This window comes from Halichoeres trimaculatus, unplaced genomic scaffold (assembly GCF_033239565.1).
Source record: "Halichoeres trimaculatus isolate MK-OKI-2021-1 unplaced genomic scaffold, fHalTri1.1 fHalTri1_scaffold_8, whole genome shotgun sequence".
Taxonomy (NCBI): domain Eukaryota; kingdom Metazoa; phylum Chordata; class Actinopteri; order Labriformes; family Labridae; genus Halichoeres; species Halichoeres trimaculatus.
In genome coordinates, this window is record NW_027437186.1 from 22,144,586 (window position 1) to 22,171,819 (window position 27,234).

General features: G+C 39.6%; 1 protein-coding gene across 1 annotated transcript; it reads right to left on the reverse strand.

Moving 5' to 3' along the window:
• Positions 1–5,112: 5,112 nt before the first annotated feature.
• rgs17 (regulator of G protein signaling 17) lies at positions 5,113–26,299 on the reverse strand. The gene is made up of 6 exons (XM_074675639.1): positions 26,123–26,299; positions 19,616–19,988; positions 15,929–16,059; positions 10,087–10,161; positions 9,743–9,974; positions 5,113–9,383 (listed from the first exon to the last, which is right to left on the reverse strand). Exons 2-6 carry the CDS (start codon positions 19,616–19,618, stop codon positions 9,195–9,197), a joined length of 630 nt encoding a protein of 209 aa, XP_074531740.1. The 5' UTR covers positions 19,619–19,988; positions 26,123–26,299; the 3' UTR covers positions 5,113–9,194.
• Between the last annotated feature and the right edge of the window lie 935 nt (positions 26,300–27,234).

A 27,234-nucleotide genomic window follows, 5' to 3' on the forward strand; every position in this document is an offset into this window, starting at 1 on the left:
GGCTGCCTCTTGTGAAGGTTTTTACACTTAAATTGAAATTCATGAGCTGTGGTGGGAATTTGAGTTCTGTTATCACACCATAGAAGAAGGGTTTCTTTTCAAACCAATGCAAGGAAAACTCTTCAATGCAAAGATGTATGTTTCCACTTTCAAGCAACTTCAGATAAGTTGTGCTATTGGAGGCCAAGACAATCTGACGGAATAAACCCCTAATAAAAGTTTTACACTATAAATTTATCAGCAATTGCATCAAATGAACTATTGTCCTGTCCAGGATATATTTAATTATTTATTTATTTATTTACTTACTGCTGGGTTGAAACTTCACAAGCCTACATATTTTTTAAAGGCTAAATCTATTTAAATCAAACTACTTTTAGACTAAATGATGGATACTGTACAAAGGGTCTGAAGGTAATGTGAGAACTATTTTTTGGGTATATGTCACTTTTAGCTATTTTCAACCATAAACATTTCTCATACTACATGCTAACAATCAAACAGCAACACACACAAATTCATTGACTGGTTATAGACATATAGTGGAATGTTTTTACTGACTGCTTCCAAGACTAAAAGCTTTACTTACATCTTTATAAATTTTGTACACAGTGCAGCTTTGAGCTAAATGCTAATGATTAATATTTCTGGAAGAAATCACTCAGAACAGTCTCACACTACTAAAGAAGGTACAGGGGTGACAGAAAACCATTTGATTTAATCCTCAGGGGACCGTGAATTACTGGAAAGAAATTCAGATCAGAAAAACAAATAAAGGAAATAATTCAGCCTGGACAAGCACCAAAACAACCCAACAATTAACTGTAGCAAGCCTCCCAGGAGCCATATAGCTTGCTTGCCTGACCACTTAAACTGTTGTCAGAATCCCAAGGGTGTAACTGCAGGTAATCTCCCACTCCTCCAGCCAAATAACCACACAGTCACATTTGGAAAAAATCTATTACGTATTTATTGTAAGTTGGTACATTTAGATTTCTTTCTCTAGCAGCACTATTTAAATTACAGATATTTCAGGGCAGTTACCATAGATTGGAGTTTTCTCTTTATGCAAGAAGTCATTGTGTAAACAAAGACAGAGGTTGAACCATAGATCAAAATGTACCACAACTAAACACAATGTTGAGGTAATGGTAACACAAATGAAGTCCAGGGCTGTTGAAGAACAAAGTTTGAGTGTTTTGAGACTGAAAACTTTAAATAAAATCATCTTGTTCAAAAAATTAAAAAGGACAAAAAAGGAAGAAAAGAAAATAGAAAGAAAATTGTGAACAGCTTCTTTAAATGACATGATTACAGTTTCAGTTGGATATGTTGTGGTTGCTTGTATCCACGTCAAGTTTACAGAGTCCGATAAGTGACTTTGTAACATGTTCATGAGATTCATTTTACAAAGATGATTCAGAGAGATGACAGAAAACTTGGACAGCATCCTTTTTATAGGGGGCAGTTTGAGGCAAACAGTATTTTTCTTTGAAATGGTTCTTTTAACCCCAGCACATCAAACAAATCAGACTGAAATCTCCACAAATAAAGTAGTTGGATTTTTCTCACTGAAAATAAAATCAAACCTTAGTTTTTTCTTCAGTTTGAACTTTTACATGCTAATTTATTTCCAGTCCAGTCTTGTGTTAACTTGCAGAAAGAAGTTGAGAAGACTAATACCACTCATGTATGCTAAATGTGTAGCTTTAGCTTGAAGTCAGTTAGCTTCGCTCTGCTATGCAGTTTCTTCATTCTCCTGAAAGGTAATTTCTTTTATTCAACAGAAATGTGCTTTCTTTCTTCATTTTTTTTTGTTTGGCTTTTTTTCCCCAGATAAAATCATCTAATTCGAGCAAGCTGTTGATCAGGACAGTACCATGCTAGCAGTTCCGATCTGGTAGCTTTAGCTTGCTGGTCCCAGCTAAACATGTACTAGCTTTAGCTTCATCTTTAGCACAAAGCTTTGAGAGTGGTATCAATCTGTTCAACTAAAACTGGGCTAAAAGTTGAAAAGTTAATATTTCAAAAGATGTATGATTTTTTAACAACTCTCTTCACCCCTTAAATTTCAAATACTATTTCTTCCAGCTGTTGTAAGATAACCACCTCAATATGTCGAAAGAAATACTAATTTTTAAAGACCAGTTTCGGGTACTCATATCAATTTATTCCACTGTCTGTGGTTAAAACCACAGTGACATCTGCACTACAATGCAAAGAATCGCAACACAAATATTTAATGTCTCTCACTCTGTATAAAGTCTGTAGTGATCAGTGCTGTTAACTTTGAACCAGCCTTTCCTTGGAGTAAAGATTCACAGATCATCCCTCTACAACAAGGTAGGACAAATAACATATAAGATTTTTCTCTTTTCAGTGCTACACTTGAAGGTTTCAGCATCTCAGGGCTTTGGATAGCATCTTAACATCAAGGATTGATGATTAGTTTCCTCTGATAAAATTCAAAGCCATACTGAAAAGCAGTCGGATGCTTATTCAGCCAAACCCTGAGGGTTAGCGACAGATAGGTGCTCTGTAGGAAGTTGCACAATGTGTTGAAGTCTTGAGCTTGCCCTTTTTTGGCTGCTGTTTGAAGCTCATCTTCACTTTCTGCTCTTGTTCTTTTGAGTCTGATATTTTAAGCCTTCAATGGGTACATACAGAAAGATAGTAGTCTGCCAAAGAAATGCATTTCATCACAGGCATGTTGACCACAAGGGTAAAACTCCCCCTGACTTGTGGCAATAAAACTGTGTCGGGATCTCAGTCATCACTCAAAATCCTCAAGGAGTCAGTCAAAGTAAATAGTTTCTCTTGACTGACCAAACTCCTGACAAAATTGGTTGAATTTTGCAAATCATGCATGTTGTAATAACCACCCGTAAACTAGATCTTTTTATACAAAGAGGGTCGTTGAGTCAATCTGGCAATTCATAAGACACTTAAAACAAGATTTAAGAACCCATAACTGTGGATATTAGTGAAACATACCAGAAGAAAAATATGAACCTCTCAAAAGAGTTTCTGATATTTTTAATTGTCTGCATACTGCAGTACTTGAATACATACTCATACAGTATCGTTTATAGCAAATAACTGAATTATTTCATTTATTTAGCAAAAGCATGCTGAATAGAAAAATGTCACTTTTTTATTGTCTAAAGTGACAGTAAAATTCTTTATTTTTTCACTCGTGGTCATTTCTCGATCTATCTACAAAGGCATGACAAAACCTATGAGGCTTAGGCATCTAAATCAATAAAGAGTAAAGTGATTGCCTAAATCTGTTCAAATCCAACTTTATCCAGTACCTGCACATACACATAATCTCTTTTTCCCTAAGTCGCACAAACACCTCTCAGAGAGGTTCATAAGAAGAATCAAAAGTGACAGTATATGTAGAAGGAAAGTTTTGGTGTGTATATGTATGTGTGTGTGTTTGTGTGTATGTGTGATCTGGCAGAAATACAAAGTGAGAGCCCAAGAGAGAGAAGTGAGACAGACAGAGAAAGGACAGAAAGAGATCTTGAGGTCTGTTTTGAAGCATAAAGAGGCACCAAATCCAACTGAAAGAACACACAAAGCAAGTTTTAAACCAACATGTCGGCAAACCCATCTGTGGTTAGCCAGAATGAACTGAGCAACAGTGAACTCTTAACATTATCACCCCTTCCTCTTCTCGTCCCCATTTCTGTTCATCTTGTATAAATAGAGTTTAAAAAAAATAAATTATCAGACCACAGTCAGACCGAAGTATAAAGTTGAAAGTAGCTCAACTTATTGGTTTTGTGACTTGTCTTACATCTATCTTCAATGAAGAATTAAACAGAAAACAAAAAACCCACTTTTTGTGATGATTTCTGTATCAACGCTACCATTTTTAAACACAGTGATAGTCTGAATGGATGTGGCTACAAAAAGATAGAGAAGAATAGAAAAATAAGTTGCTGTTGTATGCTGATGACATGGCGTTACACTTTTATCATTACAAATCGACAACAGCTCTGCAGTGCTCACTGACAAACAAGATAATCCTGATAAAATGTTTATTGTATCACGGCTAGTGGATTTGTTTTCCATCATATGAATGACACTGTTGGTATAAAATGTGTTTTGCAAATGGACAGTTCACATCTCAAAGGCATTTACCATGAATAACTTGACTTGTTTGCGGGTTTGCTCCAACTCAGCCCTTCATAGTCTGACAATGCCACTGTAGAAAAACAAGAACAGATCCCAAGGCACTCTCCTTTTGAGTGGCTACAAACTTTCTGATGAAAGCTTGATTACAAAAGATGCTTCAGTTTGTCGATGAGCATGCCATCAAAAAAAAAAAAGATTTAACCATTCAAGAGAGTGCCTTGCGTTTCTTTTTTGTTTTTCTAAAACTGCATGCATCCCTTTTCAAAGAGCACCTCAAACTTCCACCTTTAAGAATCAAGGAAGTGCTGCTTCCTCCATTTTTTTTCAGTCTGTGAAACTTCTAGGTTAGAAAATAAAGCTGTTCAACTCTAACAGATAAGATTCTTTCGCAGTAAAACACATCCTTGCTTCAAAGGTTTTGGTGTTGCAGCCTTACTTGGTCTGGTGTGACCAGGATACTTGACTATTATCTCGCTCTGGGTTTTTTAACATTACTGACTCTCATGTGCGGCAACAATAGCTTTTGAAAAGCAAAAGCAACAAATTCCTGTTTTAAAAATTGACTGATAATCAAAGACAAAGACAAATCCTGGTTGACCCACATGCTTCCTTAATTTCACAGGCCAGGGCTGGACATAAAGATATTTATCACAGACAGTCATGATGTGGTCAAGCCACAAACACAGTTTTTTTTTTTTCCCTCTCAGTTAGAAACTACTGCACAGGGTCAGCTACTCATGTTGTAGTCTGGAAAATCAGTTTCATCTAGATCATCTTACCAAGACTCCAGCACACAGCCACATAATGTCAGACAACACCACATTTATTTGTTTTCAGCAAGGTTTCTTTTTTACCATCACGAAGGCATATACTATTTTCTCTGTATATTACTTGTTTTATATATATATATATATATATATATATATATATATATATATATATATATATATATATATATATATATATATATGTTTGTATTTTGTATGTGTATATATATATATATTATTTATATAGAAACAAAAATAAGCCTACATCTTTGCTGAATAAGATTGAAGAATATCAGCAAAGGGCAATGTAAACCATGGTCCGTCTAAAACAAGTGAAAGGTGCGGTAGTTCGCCCTTTACTAACTCACCCACAGTAACAGATTTGCATAGGCAAAAATGGGATTAGCCCTTAGACAGTGGATTCCTGAATTCTTTACAGAGATGCAAAATCTGGTTCAGCTCAACATAATTAAAAACAAACATACATACAAAAACACAAACAAACAATAGTGTGGACTAGGCCAAGCTCTCTTTAACCCCTCTGGTCATACACAGTCATTTTTCTGTGCACATTTTTTGTTTACAGTGTTAGGCTTCAAGTAGATCTAAAACACAATTTGTACATTGACAACTAGATGTGAAATAACTTAACCAACATGAGAGGTAGTGAAAAGCCTACAGAGACGTTTGTTGTTGTCATTTTTTATACAAAGGAGAAAAAAATAGATAAAATGTGTCAGTAAGGCCAAAGCTTCTCAACCTCCTGTAACCTAGCAGGACATTTTAGCTCTTCTTGTCTTTTTTTCTTCATATGTAAAATGAAACCAAAGCCATAGTTTCAACAAAGACAAACAACCTTACTTTGTACCCATGGAAATTTCAAAGACAAAAATCCAAACCTTAGCGATGACACTTCATCAGGTTATATAACCATTGCTTGTAAAATCCACATTTGAAATGCAGTTATTGAAAAAAACAACAACAATGTGTTCTTTCCCCACACTGTGTAAAAGTCATAACAAATGCACAGGAAAGGTCGGCTGCAGAAAACCAAGGACTCTGCTGTCTGTAAAACACTGGTACCTGGCTTTCTGCTGTGTCTGTCCTCCCTGTAAACCTTGTGACAGGCTGACTGAGTTAGCACATGGCAGAGGCTCATCCCAACCTTTAACCCCGCTAGCTTCTCCGTTCTCACTGGAGATGGTCAGCTCCCCCAATGTTATGAGCATTGAACAAGGTACACATACACTTCACAATTTGTAAATGTAAACTTGGTTTAATTGCACCGTGATTTCATCATCTGGTTCTCGGTGAAACATTCTCGTCTTAATCAAAGTATAGACTCAGCAACAGGGAAACAGCAGAGAGATTTGGCTGCTGGAGAGCTTTATGAGTGGCAGCCAATCTCCTGCTGAAACTTAAATGTTACAGAATCGTCCAAATAGAAAAATCTCTTTGTGTGTATTTTCTTCAAAATTGCTCCATCAGCATCAGAAGCGGCTCTGCAATAATCTGCTTCTGAACAACTGAGCACATGCATGCACAGATCTTCATTACAGCTAAGCAATATCAATCAAGTCCATGTGGGTAATAATGTAGGCTGCATGTGAGTACTGTATGTTAAGATTAAATATTGTACATTTACTGTTGGATGATTATTGGTTTAGGCAAACTTTCTGCACTTTACTGTGAATATTCCATTAGCAGCTGAAAGCTTCTTTAGCTATGTGACAGCTTGGCTTTGAACTGGGAGCTTTATCCAGTTAGCATTTTATAAGTCTGGAGGAAAGCTCAGTAGACCCCACGGCACAGATAAATCTTTACATCTATATTTATCTTCCTAAAACAATACCTAAATTATTCATCTTGCTTAGTTTCTTTAGTAAAATTTGTTAATGCGAGGTAGCCTTTTCTTGTCTCATCCAACAGAGACATTAAAACATTTCGAGTCTCATCTTTAGTGATCAATGTGACAATTCAAAACCAATCCAACGTCATGGGGCAGAGCTCCGATTAGACTCCAATCTATAATCACTACTTACATCCAATTACACTAGTCTGCTGGACATTCTGCGCTCTAAAGTTTAATTTAGACCAAACTTGGCACATGAACTTCAGGTAGTTAAAATTTGTGGCAAAAGGGATGCCCACATTTATCAGTGAGTGGCACTCTTTCATTGACATTATCGGAACAAACTAGCCACCAAACCAAGAGGTCTGCTAACAATCATGAGATACTGTCAATATACTTGGAGGCCTGGTTAATAGCAAATAAAAAATAGCATATACTGCACTCATGCACTTTCTACTGCACATCCGCAGGCCAGGAACAAAGTTCATGTTCACACCGACAATAAAAAAAGTCTGTTTAAATACTACAAAATGTTAGATGGGACATTTGGCAAAAATTCCATAAATTGTTTAATTTTCTATTTTTTTTCTGTTAGGTGTGTAATTATACCATACACACATACTCACTCTCACACACACACACATACACACACGCTATCATCGCATGCTGTCAAAGTTAGATTAGAAAAACAAACCAGATTGTGAGAGGGCTCGCAGTGAGAGGATGGAGGATCAGCATGGCTAGCACAAACATGCTAACTGCTGGCCTACAGCATGCTCAAACCTAGTTAGCCTCATTGAAACGGTCAGCATGTAGCATGACAATGCACATGCCTGGTACAGTAGCATGTGAACATTATAAAACCAACCCTCTTCACTAGCTCTGGGAAAGAAATGAGTGTCTTGAGCAGGTAGTCGTTAAATGTACAACTATTTCGACAACTCGCCCAGCTTCACCTGCTGGAGAAACAGACACGTACCGAAATGGCCGAGACTCTGCTTCCTGGTGACAAGTCGCATCCACTATCTATTCACAGGATCTCTGACATCATGTTTGGCACCCGGGTCACAGATCTGCAGCCTGATATTGGAATTAAGCAGAAGCTTACAGACGAAGGCCAAGGTTCATAAGCCTGCTGCATTTACTTCCATTCTCAGAGCAGAACCAGTTCGCCCATTTAAGTCAGTTCACGAAATGTGAAACCCTCTTTTTCTGCTCAATAATTTCAAAATGTAAATGACTTTTTGGAGTTGATGTTTGTTTTTACTTTGTCCAGCTGTGTTTTTCCCCTACACTCGGCACCTGTGCTTGTCAGGCTGTGATGGTCTGAGTTGGAGGGAGGGGAAAAAATGATGGGAGGTAGGGATCATCAGACAAACTGTGGTTGCTCTCCAGAAAAACTCAAGCAGCCCTTGTGCTGCCTTTTCTTACATGTAAAGGCATTGTGATTTTTCTCAGTGGAGAGATACTTTGTTTAAAGTTCATGAGTATTACATGTAGCTGCCCAACCACAATTCTAGCCCTTACTTCTCCCAGTTAAAGAACCCTAAAGAAGGAAAGTGCTTTGATGGACGGACGGATGAATGGACAGCTGGATGGATGCATGTGTAGGTGCCTTCAAATCCCCCTCACCATAAAAAAACTGCTCTGAGCTTTAAATTGGCAGAAGTGTACTTTTTCCCTTCACTGAACATAGACAGCCAGACAGAGACAGGTCACCTGTCGTAATACATCTCAATAACAGAAAAACGGTTGCAGTCCACGGCGTACATCGTCAAGCTACAGTAGAGAGAGAGAGTTTCATGCAGAGCCAGTGCTTCAACTGGATTAACTCTCACTAACAACAAGGTGTCATGTTTGGACAGAGAAGAAATCAAAACAAACGATAAAGATGTCTGATGAATGGGACAGAATTGAAAAACTATACAAAAGAATGAGGAAAGAGAGAGAGAATACTAAAGGTAGAAAACATGAAGTCTAAATATTACAGTACAGGAACAGTTGGCTTGTCCTTTTCGTCTCTCTCTCTTTTCCTCCCCAGCATCTGAGGGATCAGTGTCCACGGTGAACAAACAGCTGGCCATTAGGTTGGCCACTTCAACAGCCCACAGGTGGGTTGGCCAGTCAACCCGAGCAGACAGCACAAAATGCTAGCAACACAATCACTGGCCAGCATTTACGGTTAAAACTGGCCAATAACCAACCAGCAAAGGCCAACCTGGCTCCAGTGCAGAACTGGATATAAATTGCTTAAAAAAATATAAATTAAAAAAACAAAAAACCAACCAGCTATCTTGAATGTCGATCAGTCTTTTCAATCAAGAAACAGGGAGAGATTTCAAAACCCAACTTCTGGCACCATAGTAGTATTTGAAGTTTAAATAGTAGTCTCGTTGGCGTACGATGGCGATGACAGAGGTTTGATGGGTCTAGGTGTCGAGGCAGGTGCGCCTCCTGTTAGCCAGGAGGTCTCTGTAAACGGAGGAGTTGAGGAAACGGGGGAAGGAGTCACGGTGCATCAGGGTGTAAATCTGGAATTGGGCCTCCTCATACATCAGGTTGCTGGGCTCGGCCAAGGTTCTATTGATTCCTTCTCTCACCCTGGAGTCGAGACTCACCTGATTGATTAGAGAAAGCAGATTTATCCATCATGACAGCTTTAAAGTGCTTTAGAGCTGGGGTCTGTGGACTGGTACCAGGCCTCTGATCACTTGGAACCAGGCCACAAACTGGTTGGTGTTGCAAAAAGCAACACTGACTGTCTTTGTCATCACAGAGACAAATTTTGTGTCATGTTGAAACACAATAATTGATGTTGCACCTATGTATCAATTAACATTCATGCATCATTCCACACGGAAAAGTCTGCAGCAATGCTAGCAGCTTTGTCATCATCTGTGGCTAAATGACAAACTATGAAATGAGCAATCTATGAGCGAAATCACATTAGATGTGTTTAGTAATCAACATCTAGTACCTCTTTGGGTGATAATATTGACACGTAGTCTTCATATATGATCCTCGCCTTCTCCTCCACCACTGCAGGATTCGTCTCCTTTTTTAGCTCTTCACAGGCCAACCAGAAAAGCAGGTTGTCCTCGCTGTACTCCGAGCGCAAGAACTCCTGGAAGACCTCCCGGCCTTCCAGTGAGCGCAGCATCATCTCGAAGCTTCGCGCCCATGACAGCAGCTCCTCGAGACTGGGGCGTCTACAACAGGATGTGAAATGAATGAAGATAACAATGAAGATATGTGTGAGTGAGACTGACAAAGAGAAACAAACATGATTCTCAAAAAAACATCATGGTTCTCAAAACTTACTGTTCTTCTGTAGCTTCAATACTGTCCATCTTGGTGCACGTCTGTCGTTCACTCCTCTCAAGCCTGTCTTCATTCCTGAAAGGAGAAAAACATTGTTACAGTGCTCGCCAAAATAAAAGTCTGGACATATTCTTAAATCAGTAAATTCTTAAAAACAGTAAACAGGGTTTACTAAGCCTATGTCTCAACCCCAGTACATGTAAGCCATGTTGTGAAGCAAGACTGACTGTTGTCTCTTTTGTTTTTCTTCTCAACAAACAAGCAGCTCTTTGCTTACTCGCTCCAGGAAGTAAGCTTGATATAAACTGTGAAATTTGTGTCACATTTGGTATGAATCAACTCCAGAATAAACTGGTAAAAAAATCCCCTCTTTTTTTCAGCTCCTTGTGCATGTGTGTGTCTGTGTGTGTGTGTGTGTGTGTGTGTGTGTGTGTGTGTGTGTGTGTGTGTGTGTGTGTAAGTGTAAGAATGAGAGCAGAGTTTAGAAGCTGAAGGCTTCTTTAAAAAAAAGTGATATGAAACAGGAAGAAACTGCATAGAGCTGCAAAAACAGGCTGTTCCTGTGCTCACAGAGGGGAAATATGCTTTGCAATTTGGACCTCAAAATGTAGCAGACAGGGAGATAAATCATGTGCTACTTTTGTCCACTAGATACTTCTTGACCTCTGGAACTTTTCCCAGGAACTAGGGACTGTTTGAGGAACTATGTGCTTTTCATGTGCAGGAACTATGGTCTAAATTTTATATTAGGCTATCCCAATCTAGTTTTTAAAGTCATTTTATGGATCTTTTAGAGACAGTTTTAAACATGATTAATTGCTCTCTTCAGATGGGGTCTTTCCTGCTGCCTTTAAAGCAGCTGCGGTAAGGCTGATTCTGATGATTTTAACAATTATAGATCTGCGTCTCACTTACCAATTTTTAGTAAAATTTTAGAAACACTGGCTTTTACCCAACTGTATGATTTTTTGATCTAACCACAATATTTTAAAAAATGCTGTTTCTTTTTTGGGTGAAACTGTAAATGAAAGTCTGTCCTGTATTTGTGCTGTTTAACACCACCCTGGTGGCAGAGCTGACTGGGGTAAAAATAACTGCAAAAAATAATTTTGGTTCCTTTTACAAAAAATGCATTAGAACTTAATTATCCGCATATGAATCAATATTGAATTGAATCAGTCAGATCAAGATCTGAATGGAAGGGAGACCTTGTGAATTGGGATCAAATCGATAGTGAAACCCAGCCCTACTCAAACCAGTGAATCAAGAAGTTAATCTGGACCTAAGAAGTCTGAATACCAGTCTTGTATGCCACATTGTTTTGTACCAATGAACTCTGACCTATAAAAAATCCTCGTTAGAATACACATGCTCAAAGTCAATGAAACAACAGAGCTTCAGTTCAAACCCCTCTTTAAACACTTGAAAGGCACACGTAGCCTCTCAGTCACATTTGCTGAGGCCACAGAGAAAACACACACTGATCAGTCTATTTTTGTCGCAGCATGGAGGATCGTTCCTTCCTCTTGCTGTCTCTTGTCAAAGTCCCCATTGTGAAGCAGTAATGGGCTAAGCTAGTCGCAGCCCCCCGGCATCCTCACAATACAGCTAAATATACAGACTGTACTCCACAGCTGTTTTGCATGTGATGTGTGGATGGAAATAGAAGGCACCCGACTAGATAAAGACCCTGTGTGAGGGTGGGGTGGGTGGGGGGTAAGAGGATGAATAAAAAACCTAAAAGCAACTTTGTTAATTACCCAGTAATGTTTATTCACACACCTCATTTTATAAACTTAATCATACAGAGTATTGTTCTTTTTCAATTTTCTATCACTGTTCAACATTTTGAACTGCATGTAATGAAACTGATATGCATAAAGTTTGACTGATTCAGGGGTTTCCTGAGATAAAGTTGCACCAAAAGGCAACTTTTTACACCCAGCCTTAACATTTAAATATAAAAAAGTACTGAAGAGCATTCTGTGGGCTCACTCTAGTGATCTGACACCAGCGTTTGGCTGGAAAACACACAGCGGAGTCACAGAGCTCACTCACTGCAGGCCCAGTCCTCAAGCTGCCACCACTTCAGATGAAGTGGTGTGAAAGAAGCTGCACATTCACCATTCACTGCCTGAAAACAATGTTTCATTCAGGCCTCTCTTTCTGCACGGAGAGGGCAGCCGCACAGAGGCTGTTGCAGGAAGCGCATTGGTTACTGGGTTTGGTGCCTTGCTTAGGGGCAATAGGGTGCAGGAAGTGATAGGTGCACGTGTGTTATTAGGTTTCTCTGAACCACACTGTCTTTTAACACAGTGAAAATTAATGCTTTAATCAATCTAGAGTTGAGTATTGTCTTGATTCATCAAAATATCATGTGATATTTTTAAAAGAAAAAAAATGTCCTAAAGCTTGAGCAGAAATATATCATAACTTCAATTTTTCATGGATTGGTTGACTTGAGAAACTGTTGTTTTGTATAGAAATCTTCACTCACAGGCTCAACTACCCTTGATAGACCTTTTCAGTCCTTGTTAATTGTCAGTTCTATCTATAAGAATGAGTTTATTACATGTAATAGATGTAAAGTATTTATTTAACCCTTTTACACCTGAGACTCAAAAGCTTGCCTGGACCTTTTTGCTCATTTTGACTTTTCTTATACTTTGAACTTTTTATATCTAGAGTTAATTCCAATTTATGAGCGTAAAAGGGTTTAATATTAAGAAAAACAAAAAGACAGGATTGGATTTTAGGGGTTAAGAGAAGGAAAAAACAATATAGGGAAAAAAAATTACAGGATAAACCTAAAGCTAGAAAATTAATTAACATATGTACATTAACAATTATTAGCACCGTCTCTGATTTTGTAAGTAAAAAAAAAGGACGCTGACAGCATATCCATAATCTCCAGAATCCCCACAAATTGCTCTCTCCCCAAACACACACCACCTAAGGATCACTGCTCCTCGTCACGGAATAAAATTAAAGTAAAACTAAAGGAAAAAGAGATTCAGCTTGTTACGCACACTGTGCAGTACAAATAAGGCTTGGTGCATTGTTTTACAAAGGATAGCATATGCTACAAGCCTCAAACCATGCCCAAACAGTAAAAAGAAGACTTGGTACACTGCTCTAACATCCCACAATAAATACATGAGCTATTTTACGCGCTGTGCGAAGTACACACTTATACATATACAGTACAAACACAGCACGGCACTCTTTTCTAAAAAGGCTACTACACATTGTCACCATTGAATTTCGCACATATTTTACATATTAGACTTGGTATTCAGCTCTAAAATACACACCACACAATACAAGTCCCAATCAACCAAAAAAAACTAGATAGAGTGAGCCCCATTCATCTCAAAGTTCATCTAATGTTACCTTTTTTCACATGAAGCTGCTCCTTCAAATGCTCCTTCAGTCTCAGAATCCTGCAGACACCTCATTGGAGGTTTTGTAAACCGGGAGGGTCTTCTTTTAGGCATTTTTAGGAGAACTCAGCTCCGTTCTCTCTGTGTACTCCTGCCACGCATCTACTCTGCACTCTCATGTGTGTTCGCGGGCTTCCTTAAATTCCCCAGTGAAATTACCGTAAAAACCACATATTTGCTGAAGGAGCACAGTCTCAGCTTTTACAAACCATTGGAATTTTTTCTGATTGTGTAGACTGTTCAGGAATTGGCGCTGACAGATCTGGGGTTAAAGAGTTAACTTCCTGTCAACAATTTCACGAAAATATTACTTCTGGTGCATCGGTAGACATCTTAGTGACAACAACTGGTAAAGACTACTGTTTTTTAATAAGAGTGAAACATTAATATTGCACTAAAGATGCACACACTGTAATACAGCGTAACTAGCTGGTTTCTTATGCTAGTTTTGGAAATAAGGAAGAAGCAGCAGGAGTCAAGGAAGAAGAAGACTTAGTTGAGAGTTAGCAAGTTAACATTTTTCAGCAGTGTGTGGCTTCAACCGCAGCAAAATCATGACAGAGGACATGACCAGTATAAGAAAGGAACTGCTCAAACCCCCAAAATTTGTCTTTCCGATTTGGAATTATTCAGATTTTGTTTTTTAGTTAGTTTTGTTAGTCTCTGCAACGTCTGTTCCTGAACAGAGTAATGAAGCCAATCTTTAGCAGGAGACACATTGGAAATGCTGACTCAAGAGAGAGCTTTGAGCCTCCTTATTTACAGCCATCGCTTACAGCCATAAGCCTCTGATTGGACACACTTGTGATCTTAATATCATCTAAACCGGTGAGTTAGAAAAAAAGAAACTGGAGTTTTTTGGCCTGTAACTGTGTTTTTTGATGCTGTAAAAGTCTCTTATTTGGCATGGTGTGTATGGGATTCCCAGTCTTTCTGCAGTCAGCCTCAAGCAGCTGCCAATGAACTGCAACTTTTAGCATTTAAAAAAAGTTATTTTTTTGGGGGGGATCTAGATGTTGCCCCTTGGTTTCACCCTGTCAGGATTCTATTTGGCACAGCCACTGACTAACTATATATAACCCCTAACATAGCACGGCTGGGAATGCCAGGAAAAGTGTCACAGGGCAAAATGTAATCATTTACAGATCGATAAAGCCAAATCTAATTTATATTAGGTGTGAAAAACTTATTTTTTAGCAGCAGTGTAATAAGCAGGACTGTGTTTAGTGAGCAAGTTGTTATAAATCAGGAACCCCTTTAGTGTGAGTGAGGACCCCCCTGCTTTAAGCCAGAGGTCCCAGTATGTTACAAAAACTATACATTATCTCTTTCACAGAGCTTTGCATAATTTATGATCCTATATATTTGGATAGTCCATTAAAGATCCCATATTATGCAAAAATCACTTAATTAAGTCTTTTAGTGAAATCTGCTGGTCTTTGGCTTTCCTCCCAGCCCATAAAATGTGACATTTAATGAAATAAACTGTATTAAGTAGAGCTTGTGAATGTAAAATCCTGACCTAAAACAAGCTATTTGGATTTTGGGGATTTGCTAATGTCAGCGATTCCCATTTTTGACCAATCAGGAGCAAGTCTGACCTGATTGGTCCACCACAGCAGATTACCCCGAACCCCCTCCCGAGAATGCCAAAGTTGAAGAGCCATCACTGCTCTGTTTTTGGCTGTAAACAGCCACATAGTTCATGCACAAGATTCCCATCTCAGAAGAAGACAAGACTAAGTGGCTAGAGTTCATTTATCAAGGAAATGTGCCAGCTACACTCAGTAAAACTGTGCATGTGTGTGCTAGTCACTTCAAGGCCGACTGTTTTTCCAACTTTGGACAGTACAACAAAGGGCTAGTGAATAGACTGGTCCTGAGTCCAAGCGTATTACCAACCATCCGCCAACAAATCTCTGACCCTGGAAATGTGAGTATTTTAAATGCTGTGTGCTGTGGAGCAGATGCGAGAGCTTTTCCTCAGTGTCCCCCTGTCTCTGTGTTAGCTTCAGGATGCTAACTTTAGCTGTGGTTAGCCTGTTGTTTTAGCCTGTTATGTAACAGTAAATGAGCTTCGCTGTTTTCTAAACATTGTGCACTCCGAGCTCATGGCGCCTCTCTCAGTGATGCAGAAGAGTGGGGCGGTATCAGCGGTGGCTCATTTACATATGAAGGTCACGCCCACTAAATCAGAGCGTTCTGAACAGAGGGGCTATGAGAGCCTGGAAACAATGCTGCTGTGCTTGATTTCTTGGCATTTTGGACCAAAACATGTTACTACCGTTTCATGAAGACATCAATGATCCATATTAAACTGCAGAAAAGGAGCATAATACGGGACCTTTAAACTAAGGATACTGAGTTCACTCCCACAGTAATGTGTGCTGTTTTCTTACCAGAGACACTTGCAGCAGCCACACCAGCAGAGGCAGCAGGTGTTGGGTCGGGGCTGTCCAGGGGCCTGAGGTGGGGCCTCGATGTGTGCCGCCTGCCTTTTTCTCATCTCCACTCCACTCACACTGCGGGGCTACACAAAGGACACGCAACACATCAATACCCTTCATCTAGAACAACAATCATAGTTCAGTGTCAACTTCTGACCATTTGTTGGCAGCTTGACTCCTCAGTCGCAGAACTTATTTGAAGAGAAAATCTAAAATAAGCTAAGCTACTTGATGAGTCAGTGTGTTCATCTATTTGTGTGTTTTATTTTGTGTGGGAGTGAAACAGATGAGGCGAGAGAAAGAGAGGAAGAGTGTGTGCACTCAAGCAGAAAAGAGAGGATTCCCTTCCTTGTATGGTACCAGGGTTTCTGGCATGCAGCCAAGTCTCTTGCTTGGCTTACACACACACACACACACACACACACACACACACACACACACACACACACACACACACACACACACACACACACACACACACACACACACCTGTTTAAATTTTACACAAATCCGCACACAGCTACACGCAGGTTAACACTTCCAGCTTTTTTCTGTTCATCTTCTGACCGGCCTGGAGAGTGTGCTACTACAGAAATAATGGAAAATTCAAACGGGGATCCATCACACACTCCTGTTACGCACCAAGCTTGAATAAACAACTATGATTTGTTAGAGGTGAGACCAGCACATCTTTCCATTGCAGAGACTCAGTGTTTTGGTTTCTGCTGATGCTCTGATGTGTCTGTTTCTGTAAATGTGCAGTGTGTGGTTTCACCTTGGTCAACAGGCAGCATTGTATGAGGCTATACTCAATAATGATTTTCAATATTTGAATAGTCATTAACATAAAGAAACTGAACAGTTCATGCAATTAAACATTGAAAAAAAAAATTGTCGAAGTGTAATGTTGGCAGGTATATGAATGTGAGTGGGGGGTGGCGGTGGCTGGGGGCATCTTTGATTAATTTTTTCTACAGTTACCAGCAAATATGGAATAATGCTTTTCTTGTAATGCCAATACCTAATCCTCAGACACAGCAGTAGTTAACACTTAATGTAGACCAAGAGGCAACCTCCAGTCTAAGAATATGAGACAATGCTGAAGTGTTAAAATCTGCTGTTTCTCGTGTGTTCGCTTGAGGCTGGCTATGAAAGTACCGGAAGTCACATACACACCAAGCCAAAAAAAGCCATTTTCAATGCAGAAATTAACCTATTTACAGCCTGGTTCAAAAAATGTCTCCTGTCACCCACTGTACAGGGGGTGAATTTTTTTTACTCGGCCGTTCAGAGGATATTAAGATCGCGAGCTCCCCCAGTATGAGGCACAGCTGAGGGTCATGTGACTGAAAGGCGCCCTATGGCTGTACACAAAGCCCTTGCCACTACCAATATGGCCGCTATAGCCGATGTGCTTCATTTTCTGTTTCAGAAACAGACAGGTGACGTCGGCGAGACTACGTCCATGTTTTATACAGTCCGTGGTGTGGACCAAGACTACATGACATAAAGGAAAAATGACACCTTGACATTTTTTCTGCAATACTTATTCTGATGTGGAGAAAAGTCATGTAGTGTCATTCACAGAAATAGCATGAGCATTGAATGCTTTTTTTTTGTTACCAGGGTTTTTAAGAAGTTAAGTCACAGTAAAGAGCACTTACATAGGGATGTCCCGTTATTACATTTTCACTTCCGATACGATACTGATGCTGCAGCATTGAGTATTGGCCGATACCGATATTAATCCGATACGATATCAGCTTTAAACATGCATACTTTTTTTACTGTTACTTTTTTTACCATTCTGTTAATGGGTAACAGAAATGTTAACATTAAACATAAGAAAATACTAGTAATTGAATAAAATAAAGAATAAATTAGAAGACCCAGAAAGTAACCTAAATAAATCAAACAAAAACAGCAGGAGCGGGGTCTGGAACAGACTGCTTATATCGGAGATTTCAGATGCATTCCAATACGATACCGATACTTGTTTTTTTGCTGATATCAGACCAATATCCAATATCAATATCGGACTGGGACACCTCTACACTTACACTGGCTAAGCAACCGAACTTCTAGTGATCTTGATAGCTTAAACAAAAGTCTTACCTTCTATATAATGGATCAAATTCAAAAAACATAAAAGAAACTCCAAGAAATCTCACAGTACACCAAGACCAACAGAGGATGTTTCACTGTACATTCACGTGTTGTTTCCTACATCAATGACAAATGGCAGGTAGGGCTAAGACAACCTGCCTGCTCATTATGCAAATTTTGCCGTCCAGCCAGTGTGGTGGCCATCACTTATTAAGCGATGGGCAGCATCTGTGGAAAAACAACCATCACGCTAGATGCAAATGACAGCGAAGCCAAATTTTTTGCTCCACAACAGAAAAAGGCTGCACTGACCGTACATGCAAATATGGAGTGGACATACAAATACGCTCAGATGTGTAGGGAAAAAAAAGGGAAAGATGATATAAAAAAGGATAACACTAGTGTATTGGCTTTTAAATTAGACTGATGATCTAGTAATTTGATTTATTTATCTACTGGCCCAGCCACAGCCATTAGCTTACTAACCAAAGGATCAATCAATCAATATGAAAGGTCATTACAAGACACAATCCTGGATGCATCAGCAAAAAAAGCCCTCTCCTAAAGGAAATAAAAGAAAAATAAACTAGTTATTAAACTGAGGAAAAAGTTTTTCTATCACAAATAAAATGAGGGTTCATTTCAACATTGAAAAGGCTGATGAGGAAGGGGATGGTCAGGTGAATTACTACACCAAAAATAATCCTCTCCTCGTGTCAGGTTTATTTATTTTTTCTTTCCCCCCCTTTACCCCACTTGTATGTCCATGCAAATACACTTAACACACTTAAAAGACCAGAAAATGTACAGCGTTCCAAAGAAGCAAACTTTCTTTACATTTCCAATGCCAAACCAACACAATGACTTACACCTCTGACTTTTTAAGAACCCAGGATGTGATAAATTGTGTGGAAAACACTTCCTTATTATGTACAAGAAAGAAATAGAGGTGCATCTTTTCCCAGAGGAGGCTGCTAAAATAAGACACAAATCAAAAGTTCCCCAAAGCAGAGACTCAATCAAAACCTTCAGAAAAAAAATCATGTTGTTGATCTTTTTGTATTGATTTTGAGATATTTTGTTGAGATTCTTTTCTTTTAACACATTTCAGCACTTTTCTAGTCTTCAAAGTGTCATCTTTCAGTGAGTACAAAGTCAATAAGCAGAAGTAAAAATAGCCACCCTCTGTTTTCTTAGGCAATTCTGGTAACTGACTGTTATCACACACAGAATCTGATAAGCAGAGTTATATTAGGAGTCTGTGAACTCTGGGTTGGAGCAGCTGAAATAATGTTTGTTTTAAACTTGAAAGTTTAAAACATCAATTACAGACTTTAGAATTACTAATTTGTTGAACTTTTACAGTTTAGCCATGATTGTTTGGGTTCATTTTTTACCTCACCTGACTGTTATGGTCATTTCTTTTCATTTCTCTATCTTGATTTGACATGGTTTCAATCATGGTGTTGATGATAACCTAATCATGATCATGCACTCCCCAGCACAACCACATCAGACGGACGTCAAACTTACCATGAATTAGCGAGTTCCTAAAAACAGATCAGACAGAGCAGTCATGGCATGAGGTAATAGGTTGCTGGATGATAGCAGGCTGGTTGACGTAGCGACAGACTGATGGGCTGTCTTGGCGTCTGTTTGGCTGATGAATTGGCTGTCTGGCTTGCTGAAGATGCTTCTCTATACCGCAGGGAACAGAGATTTCTGGTCTCACCATCCCTGACCGACTGGCACAGAAAGAAATACAGGACCACTGAGGTGAAAATGGGACTTCCTCCTGTCCTCGTTTCCTTATTTCACCTTGTTTCGCTGCCGCCTCCTAGGCCTCCTCTAGTCTTGGTGAAAGGGTCATTTATAGACTGCAGATGGAGCAGTGATGGTACAGCATCTGAAAAACATTCACAGACAGGTTTTCCAGTCAGAGTTGCTGATGAATACGGCGTCTTTCAGATGGAATAGAGCATAAAAACAGTATGTGGAGATCAAAACTAGGACTAAACATATAATCCAACTGAAACCTACATTGCAGTGTAATAGAATGCAATTTTCAAATTGCAAAGGCTGCAATTACAAAAAAAAAGTTTTAAGTAGATATACCTGAAAGGAATATAGTAACTTGTACTCGATCTTCCTCAAAGTGATACTCCGAGATGAGACAAGTTGGGTCCTATCACAAGGTTTAGGGCAGAAATTACCCCCACAGCAGTTTTTTTGTGCAGCAGAAGCCCAGGGCGCTCGCACCAAACACCCCCTCCCTGCTCGTCAGCCGGTTTCCTCTGCACTCAGATGGGGCCATATTTTACTTGACCAAAAACACAAATAAACAGACTCCCACCGAAAAAATCTGATATGGGTCTGCATTCACGCTTTATTTCGAGAATTTTCAGCGTGTTACTTTCACACAACAACACCGCTAAATAAGGCTCTAGTTCTCATCGTGTCGTAAAGCGGCGCTACCTCCGCTGCAGAACCACAGCTGGCTACGAGGCGCTCGCCGCTTAGTGTATCAGTCCGCGCGCGACGTGCCAGATATAAACAAACGCAGGTAGTCTGCGGGATGAAGAGACATGATGAGAACTAGAGCCTTATTTAGTGGTGCTGTGTGAAAGTAACGCGCTGAAAATTCTCTAAATAAAGTGTGACTGCAGATCGATATCAGACTTTATTTGTGTTTTTGCCAAGTAAAAAATGGCCCCGTCTGAATGCAGAGGAAACCGGCAGAGGAGCAGGGAGGGGGTGTTTGGTGCGAGCGCCCTGGGCTTCTGCTGCACTAAAACACTGCTGTAGGGGAAATTTCTACCCTAAACCTTGTGATAGGACCCAACTTGTTCCATCCCGGAGTATCACTTTAAAACCAGCAAAAGTTGTTCTGGAAAAAGTATACAATATTACACATATCCGAGGCTTGAAGATAAGTCAATCAATCAATATTATACAGTGATTGTAATAGTTAAATAAAGATATGTTATTCCAATCAATTCATACATCAATTCATCTCATTTCATCGTAACATGTAGGCCTGGCCAACAAAGAAAAAATGTTTGAATGTTGACAGTATCCTTTGTTGGTCATTCTATAGAATAAGCCTGGGCAATAAACCGAAAATTAACCGTTGCCAAAATTTACAACAATAACCGACGTCATTTTCACGACGTCCCATGTCAGTAAATTTGGTGTGTTAATAAAAAAATAAAGAAATAAAACAGAAAATGAGAAAACGGCTGATGGTTTCAAATGAAGAAGCAGCTGACACAGCCATGGACAAAGTAACATCATTCGAAGTTGATCCTGTTGTGCACACATGCACATGCGCTGCGGTCCGCCAATGCCGTGATCACCAACGCATGCCAAAAACTGCTGAGCTGCGCAGCATGGGCGCTCGCGCTGTATGTGTGGATAGACATAACTAATGGGATAGCCTACCACATAGCTAAGGATATGGCTCCTATGGCCACAATGGAGCACACAGGGTTTGCCTCATGAAAGTAGCCGACAAGAGATACACATTACCATCGCAAAATATTTTTCACAAACAGTGCTTCCCAATATGTACAACACAGAGAGGGAGAGTGTCACTGCAGAGCTTAGATATGTTAAGCATTTTACTGCTGACCTTTACATACGACCTGTGGTCAAGTCAGTCTTACATGAGCCTGTTTATACTAGAATGGTAACAAGGAATTTTTATACTTTTATATTTTATTGAAAGTAATGTGTGCCAGTTGGTCAAGAAATCAACGAAAAGCAGTAAATTTGCATTCCCTGCAGTAATTTTCAGATGGTAAAGATATATGGTAGTCAGGGATTTATCGCAGGGCTGGGTATTGCTAAATACCTCACGATTTGATTCGATTTTGATTCTTTAGGTTGTGATTCGATTCAATATCAATTTGATATTGATTTAAATGCTTTGATTTTTGATTTTTATGCACACAGATGAAGTTTGTCAGATAATAGGGATGCTGCCATGCCTTGAAAATCCATCTTCTTGCTTTCAGTTGAGCACTATAGGTATTGTGAAACCACTTTGCTTATTTTGATTTCTCTCTTAAATCCATTTTAATGCAAAAAAGTAGGATCATAAACATCACAAAATAAATCTTTCCCATGATAACAGGCCAGCTGTAGCGTTACACATGTCAACACAAGACTGTTGCCTTATTCTTTACTACTGTTTGATTTATTGCTTCTCCATATGTCACATGCCTTATTTGATAATCTCAATGGTTCTTCAGTTCACAGTGGAAGAGCAGACAATAATGGGCCACATGAACCATTCAGTTTTTTAGAAAGCATTCAACGGCACTAGAAAGCAGCAGCACCATTGACTGTAAAGCCAAATGGTTTAGAGCTCCCTCTACTGACTTGTCATAGAAAGAATCATAAACCCTGCCTCTTTTAGGTTTCCTGATGGAACATGAACTCCTACCAATTAATTTGATCTCAAATATGCTGTCTGTCATTATTACACTTTGTTCTCATCATTTTGATTGTATCCAAGTGTTCTTTTTATAAGTTTTTTTTTCAGGCTTTTATGATTTTAATTACAGGGGACAGGACTGTGGATAAAGTAGGAAACAGGGTGGAAGTGGGGAATGACATGCGGGAAATAGGCCACAGGCTGGATTCGAACCTGAGCCACCTGTTTGAGGGCGAACCTCATGTGGCACAACCTAGACCACTAAGCCATCTGTGCCCCAGAGAAGTTAAGTATTAATTGGTTATTTGATTTTATAGAAGACTAACTGACAGCTCTATTGACAAGTGCAGCCCTTGCAGTGTTCTGTAATGAATTACTAGAGTAGAGGAGGAATCGGGAGAGAAAATATCACAACAATAACACAAGAGTCATTCATCTCTTCATACCCATTGTATGCCCAGTTTCCCACAGTTGATGGTTTGCACACAGAGCTTCTATTCTGTACTTTTCACCAAGGCAGTTGTCCTAGTATCCTACAAAAGTCCTTAATGGGGTTCCCCCTGAAATTTATTTCAAGAAAAATGTCTTGCAATAAATCTCACAGAGGAAACAAGGACATATACATTACAGGAACAATAACATCAGGTTACGTTGATATTTCTTCTAGGGTGCGATAGGCTTCAAAACTCTGCATTAGAAACATACATGTGACATCACAGACTACATCCACATAGTACAGCCTATGGCACAAACAAACAACAGGAAAATTATGACTAACACTCACTCGAAAACCATTCATTTTCTCTAAAGCAGCAAAATCGCAGCTCCGTGGTCCACCATTGTTGCTATTAAACTGCTCCTTGAGCATGGCTTTTAGACCAGGAACATAGTACCAATGTGCAAATTAAACTGTTTCATTTCACTGTTTTAAGATAGTCTGCTCAGTAACACCATAACTGCCAAAAGCCACCCTGCATAGGAAACATAGGCTGTTCATTGAAAATGTATTAGTACAAACTGGGCCCAAACAGATATCTAAAACAAATGTGGTCAAAACGTATAATCAAATTACAAAGAGAACCAGAGGCACTAACTAACTGATGGTTCTGCTATCACCATTAGAAACACTCCTGCTGACAACACAACATTCAATCAGTCTGAAACCATTTGAAGATGGTCGAGCCTTAAGGCAGAGCCTCTTCTTCCTCATGCTGCATGTTTTCATACAGGAGCGTCTGTTCCAACAAACTTGCTTACTCATAACAGCAGCTTGGAAGTGTTCACATGTTGACCTCAACACTAGAGGCTCTTTATCTGATGTACTATTACTGGTCTGCTCTAAGGTTGTGACTCAAATTAGCAGGGAAAAGACAAGAGTGAGCACAGACGGTTTCAAAATGACTCACTGAACATGCCAATGAAATTTAGATTGAAGGATTATTATCACATCATTCACATTTGAACCAAAATTATTTTTTTTCAAGTGTAACTTTTAAAGTTTTCTTTTACAGCCAAAAGATGCAGAAGAACCTGTTGAGCTCACATTTTGCTACTTTTCTTACAAATCTGACACCTAACAGTCTCAATACCACTTTGTTGTACAATATCCAACTGCTCAATACAAAAACCATAAGTCACAAAATCTTTGACTCCTATCTCTGTGCTGTGCCTTAGTGAGTTTTGTGTTGCACTGATGAAGCATTTAACTTCCTTTTAGAGAGGAGAAAAAAAGCTTTAACTTCTCTCTATCTGAAAAAGAAAAAGTTAAAGGGTGTATCACAGGATTGTGCAAGTTATTTCATTTTGACTTGAAGCCATTAAGAGAGGTTTTCATTAGTTGTATGTTGCTTGATCATTCTTACAGTGGTTTTTGTTTTAATGACTGAAAATGCAGTGAGGGGGTGGGTGTCACACCAGACGCACTGCAGCACACTGAAGACAAGTAAGTGATACATTTGTCTGCTGAAATGAATCAAGGTAATAGTTTCTTAGCCAGAAAACACTGCCTATAAATGTACAGAGCAGAATTAAACCAAAATGTTTGAAGTGTCTTTCTGTCTTCTGGGGGCACAAAAATCAACACTAACAGAAGTTTTCATTTAATAACAACTGGTAACCTTTCGGACACCTTCTGCTTAAAACTCCAAAAAGTCTGAAAAGTCATGACGCTGCTTTAAGATCAGGCAAGCTGTTGCACTTCCGCTCCACTGGGGGTTTCTGTCCTTCCTGAGCCACCATAAGACATCTGCAGAACGGCTTGACAGGTGTACCACCCCAGTCAAACTCCCCACCTGCCAGTGTCCCTGGACCAGGTCCCACCAATTTTGGTGTGGAAATTCTCATTTCAAATTGTTGGTTACGATCAGGCATGTATAAAGAAGTTAGACTGTTTCAATACCACTCATAAACTCCTTACAAGGCCTTAAAATGTTAGTTTTAAAATGAATGGCTATGAATCAATCAATCAGTTAACTTCTTAATAATCTTAATGAAATGTACCAGCTTTATAAGCTTATGGGCTTTTATATGCATGAGGTTATCAGTTCTGAAATTTAATTTATTTGTTAAAATGACTGTTATTTTAACTCACCATACTGTTTCTGAGTAATGTTTAATATCAGTTTTGAATGGTAAAATTTGCAATTTGTAGAACCATTTAATTGTGTTTCAAGAATGATATGAGGATGGACATTGATGCATTTAAGCCAGCTACAGAGGTGATTGGTCATGTAGCCTTGCAGATATCTACAGTTTGACAACACCTTACACTCACGGTGTTGAGACCCACCTCTCTTCGCCCTCACGTGCTGTGGAGGTGGAATGTTTAATGCTACATCTCACCTCTGTAAAATATCTCCACCCTTCAAGCAAATAGAGTCTGATTAGACAGCGACTGTTTGATGAACAGTTGTCTGAATGAAACATTAATGCTGAATGAGATAGATCAGGAAGTGTGTCAAGGTGCAGGGGCAACATAACCTGAACTGCTCTGACTCAACACACCCATGGGGAACTGCAGTGTGGGTGCCCCCTCAGCGGTGCACAAAGCATGATCTCTTGACAGCGGGCAAGGGTTTCTGTAAGTCGAGGCGGTGATTAAAAAAAAGAGGGGAAAGTTGACAGGATTGTTTTTGGTGCATGCATGCAATTTACAGTCGCGGCTTCTAGTTTGTTGCATCTGCCCGAAGGCCTGTGCATATCTTGAGACAAGAAGTAGGCAGGCTCATCGAACCCTGTGCTCTAGCTCTGCTGGCTAACTGCTCGGCTGACTGTTTGAGCACGGCTTCTCCTGCAGCTGTCCGAAACATCTGAGCCCAGCCGCTGCAGGTCACAGCATGCCGGGGTGAGAGGATACCCTCCCAGCTGACACCGCGGGCTGATCACACATCCACAGTGGGGGCTACAAAACACCGCTTGTCACACCGAAATCTCCTAGGAATCAAACACCACCCACTTTCTAATGCTAGCTTTAGCCGACAGTCCGAGATCCGCTATCTGTCTGCGAGAGAGGAGGAGGAGGTGGCAGCTGAGCAGCTAGCCCCGTGCTAACGCCAGTTAGCCTGCCCGTGTGGAGCATTAGCAGTGAATATACAGCATCTTACCCCTTTCGGTTGGGCTGTCAGCGTCCTACGGCGATAGGTGTGAAAACGCGGTGTTCCGATGTTTATTGAGCGGCATCGTTAATGGAAATCCTGCGGTGTAATGTCCATCGCCACTGTCTTTCTGACATCCGCCCCACTTCAGCACCGAACACCGCCGAGCCCCTGGATGCACTGCGCAGGCGCGCTGCCACCGGTGCTCTGTGGCTGCAGTCGGTGAGAAGATGCACTGCTGAGTCTCAGGATACAGCCTGTAATGCACGGAGGTCACATTTCACCATTGCTATGCAATACAGGGCCTAACATTAAAAAATGTCAATACAAACAAAAATATTTACAAACCCCTAAATCTATCCCAAGTGGAGACGGTGAATCTATTACTGACTAAACTTTATAAACAGGTCGGAACTGGTTCCCTGTAAGAAGTCACACTTATCTTATTGACATGCACATATAAACTAAAAAAAAAAATCCTCTATAGTTTCAGTTTCCCTTTGCAAGCAGTTGTATGAGCCAAACTACAAATGGTCATTCCTCATAATAGTTTTTCTATGTATACTGTCGTCTGCTTTAGGCTATATTATAACACATTCTGTATCTTTGTAACATCTTTACAGCATAATGGTCTTCTTGTACATTATAAACAAGTGTGATTACTTTGTGGTATCATTTTGTTAGTGTTTGTTTTTTGTTGTTTGTCTGTTTAAGTTAATAGACATTTGAGCAGCAATAATTTCTGTACACCTCAGCCAACTTAAGCTGAAACTTGCATGGCATTTTCTGCATAAATGTGACACAAACTGGAAAAAAAATAACCTATACCAGGCTGTTAAACCCTTTCAAAAGTTTTGGTTTAAGACCATGCAATGAAATACTAAAATGTAGAATAGAGTACCCTCACAGACAAGATATATTCTGCAACATGACTGCAGGAAAAATCTACATTTGTGCTGTCCCTTGATCAGAACTCACATTTTTAGGAATTAAATCTTAAACGTTTTTTTCTATGTGGTTTCACTCAGTCCCTGTATGTTTTCATGGGGCAGAAGAAGCAGATCATCTCCCCAGTGAGCTTCAAAAGTAATGGCAAATCAAACTATTTCTTATTTTCTTGC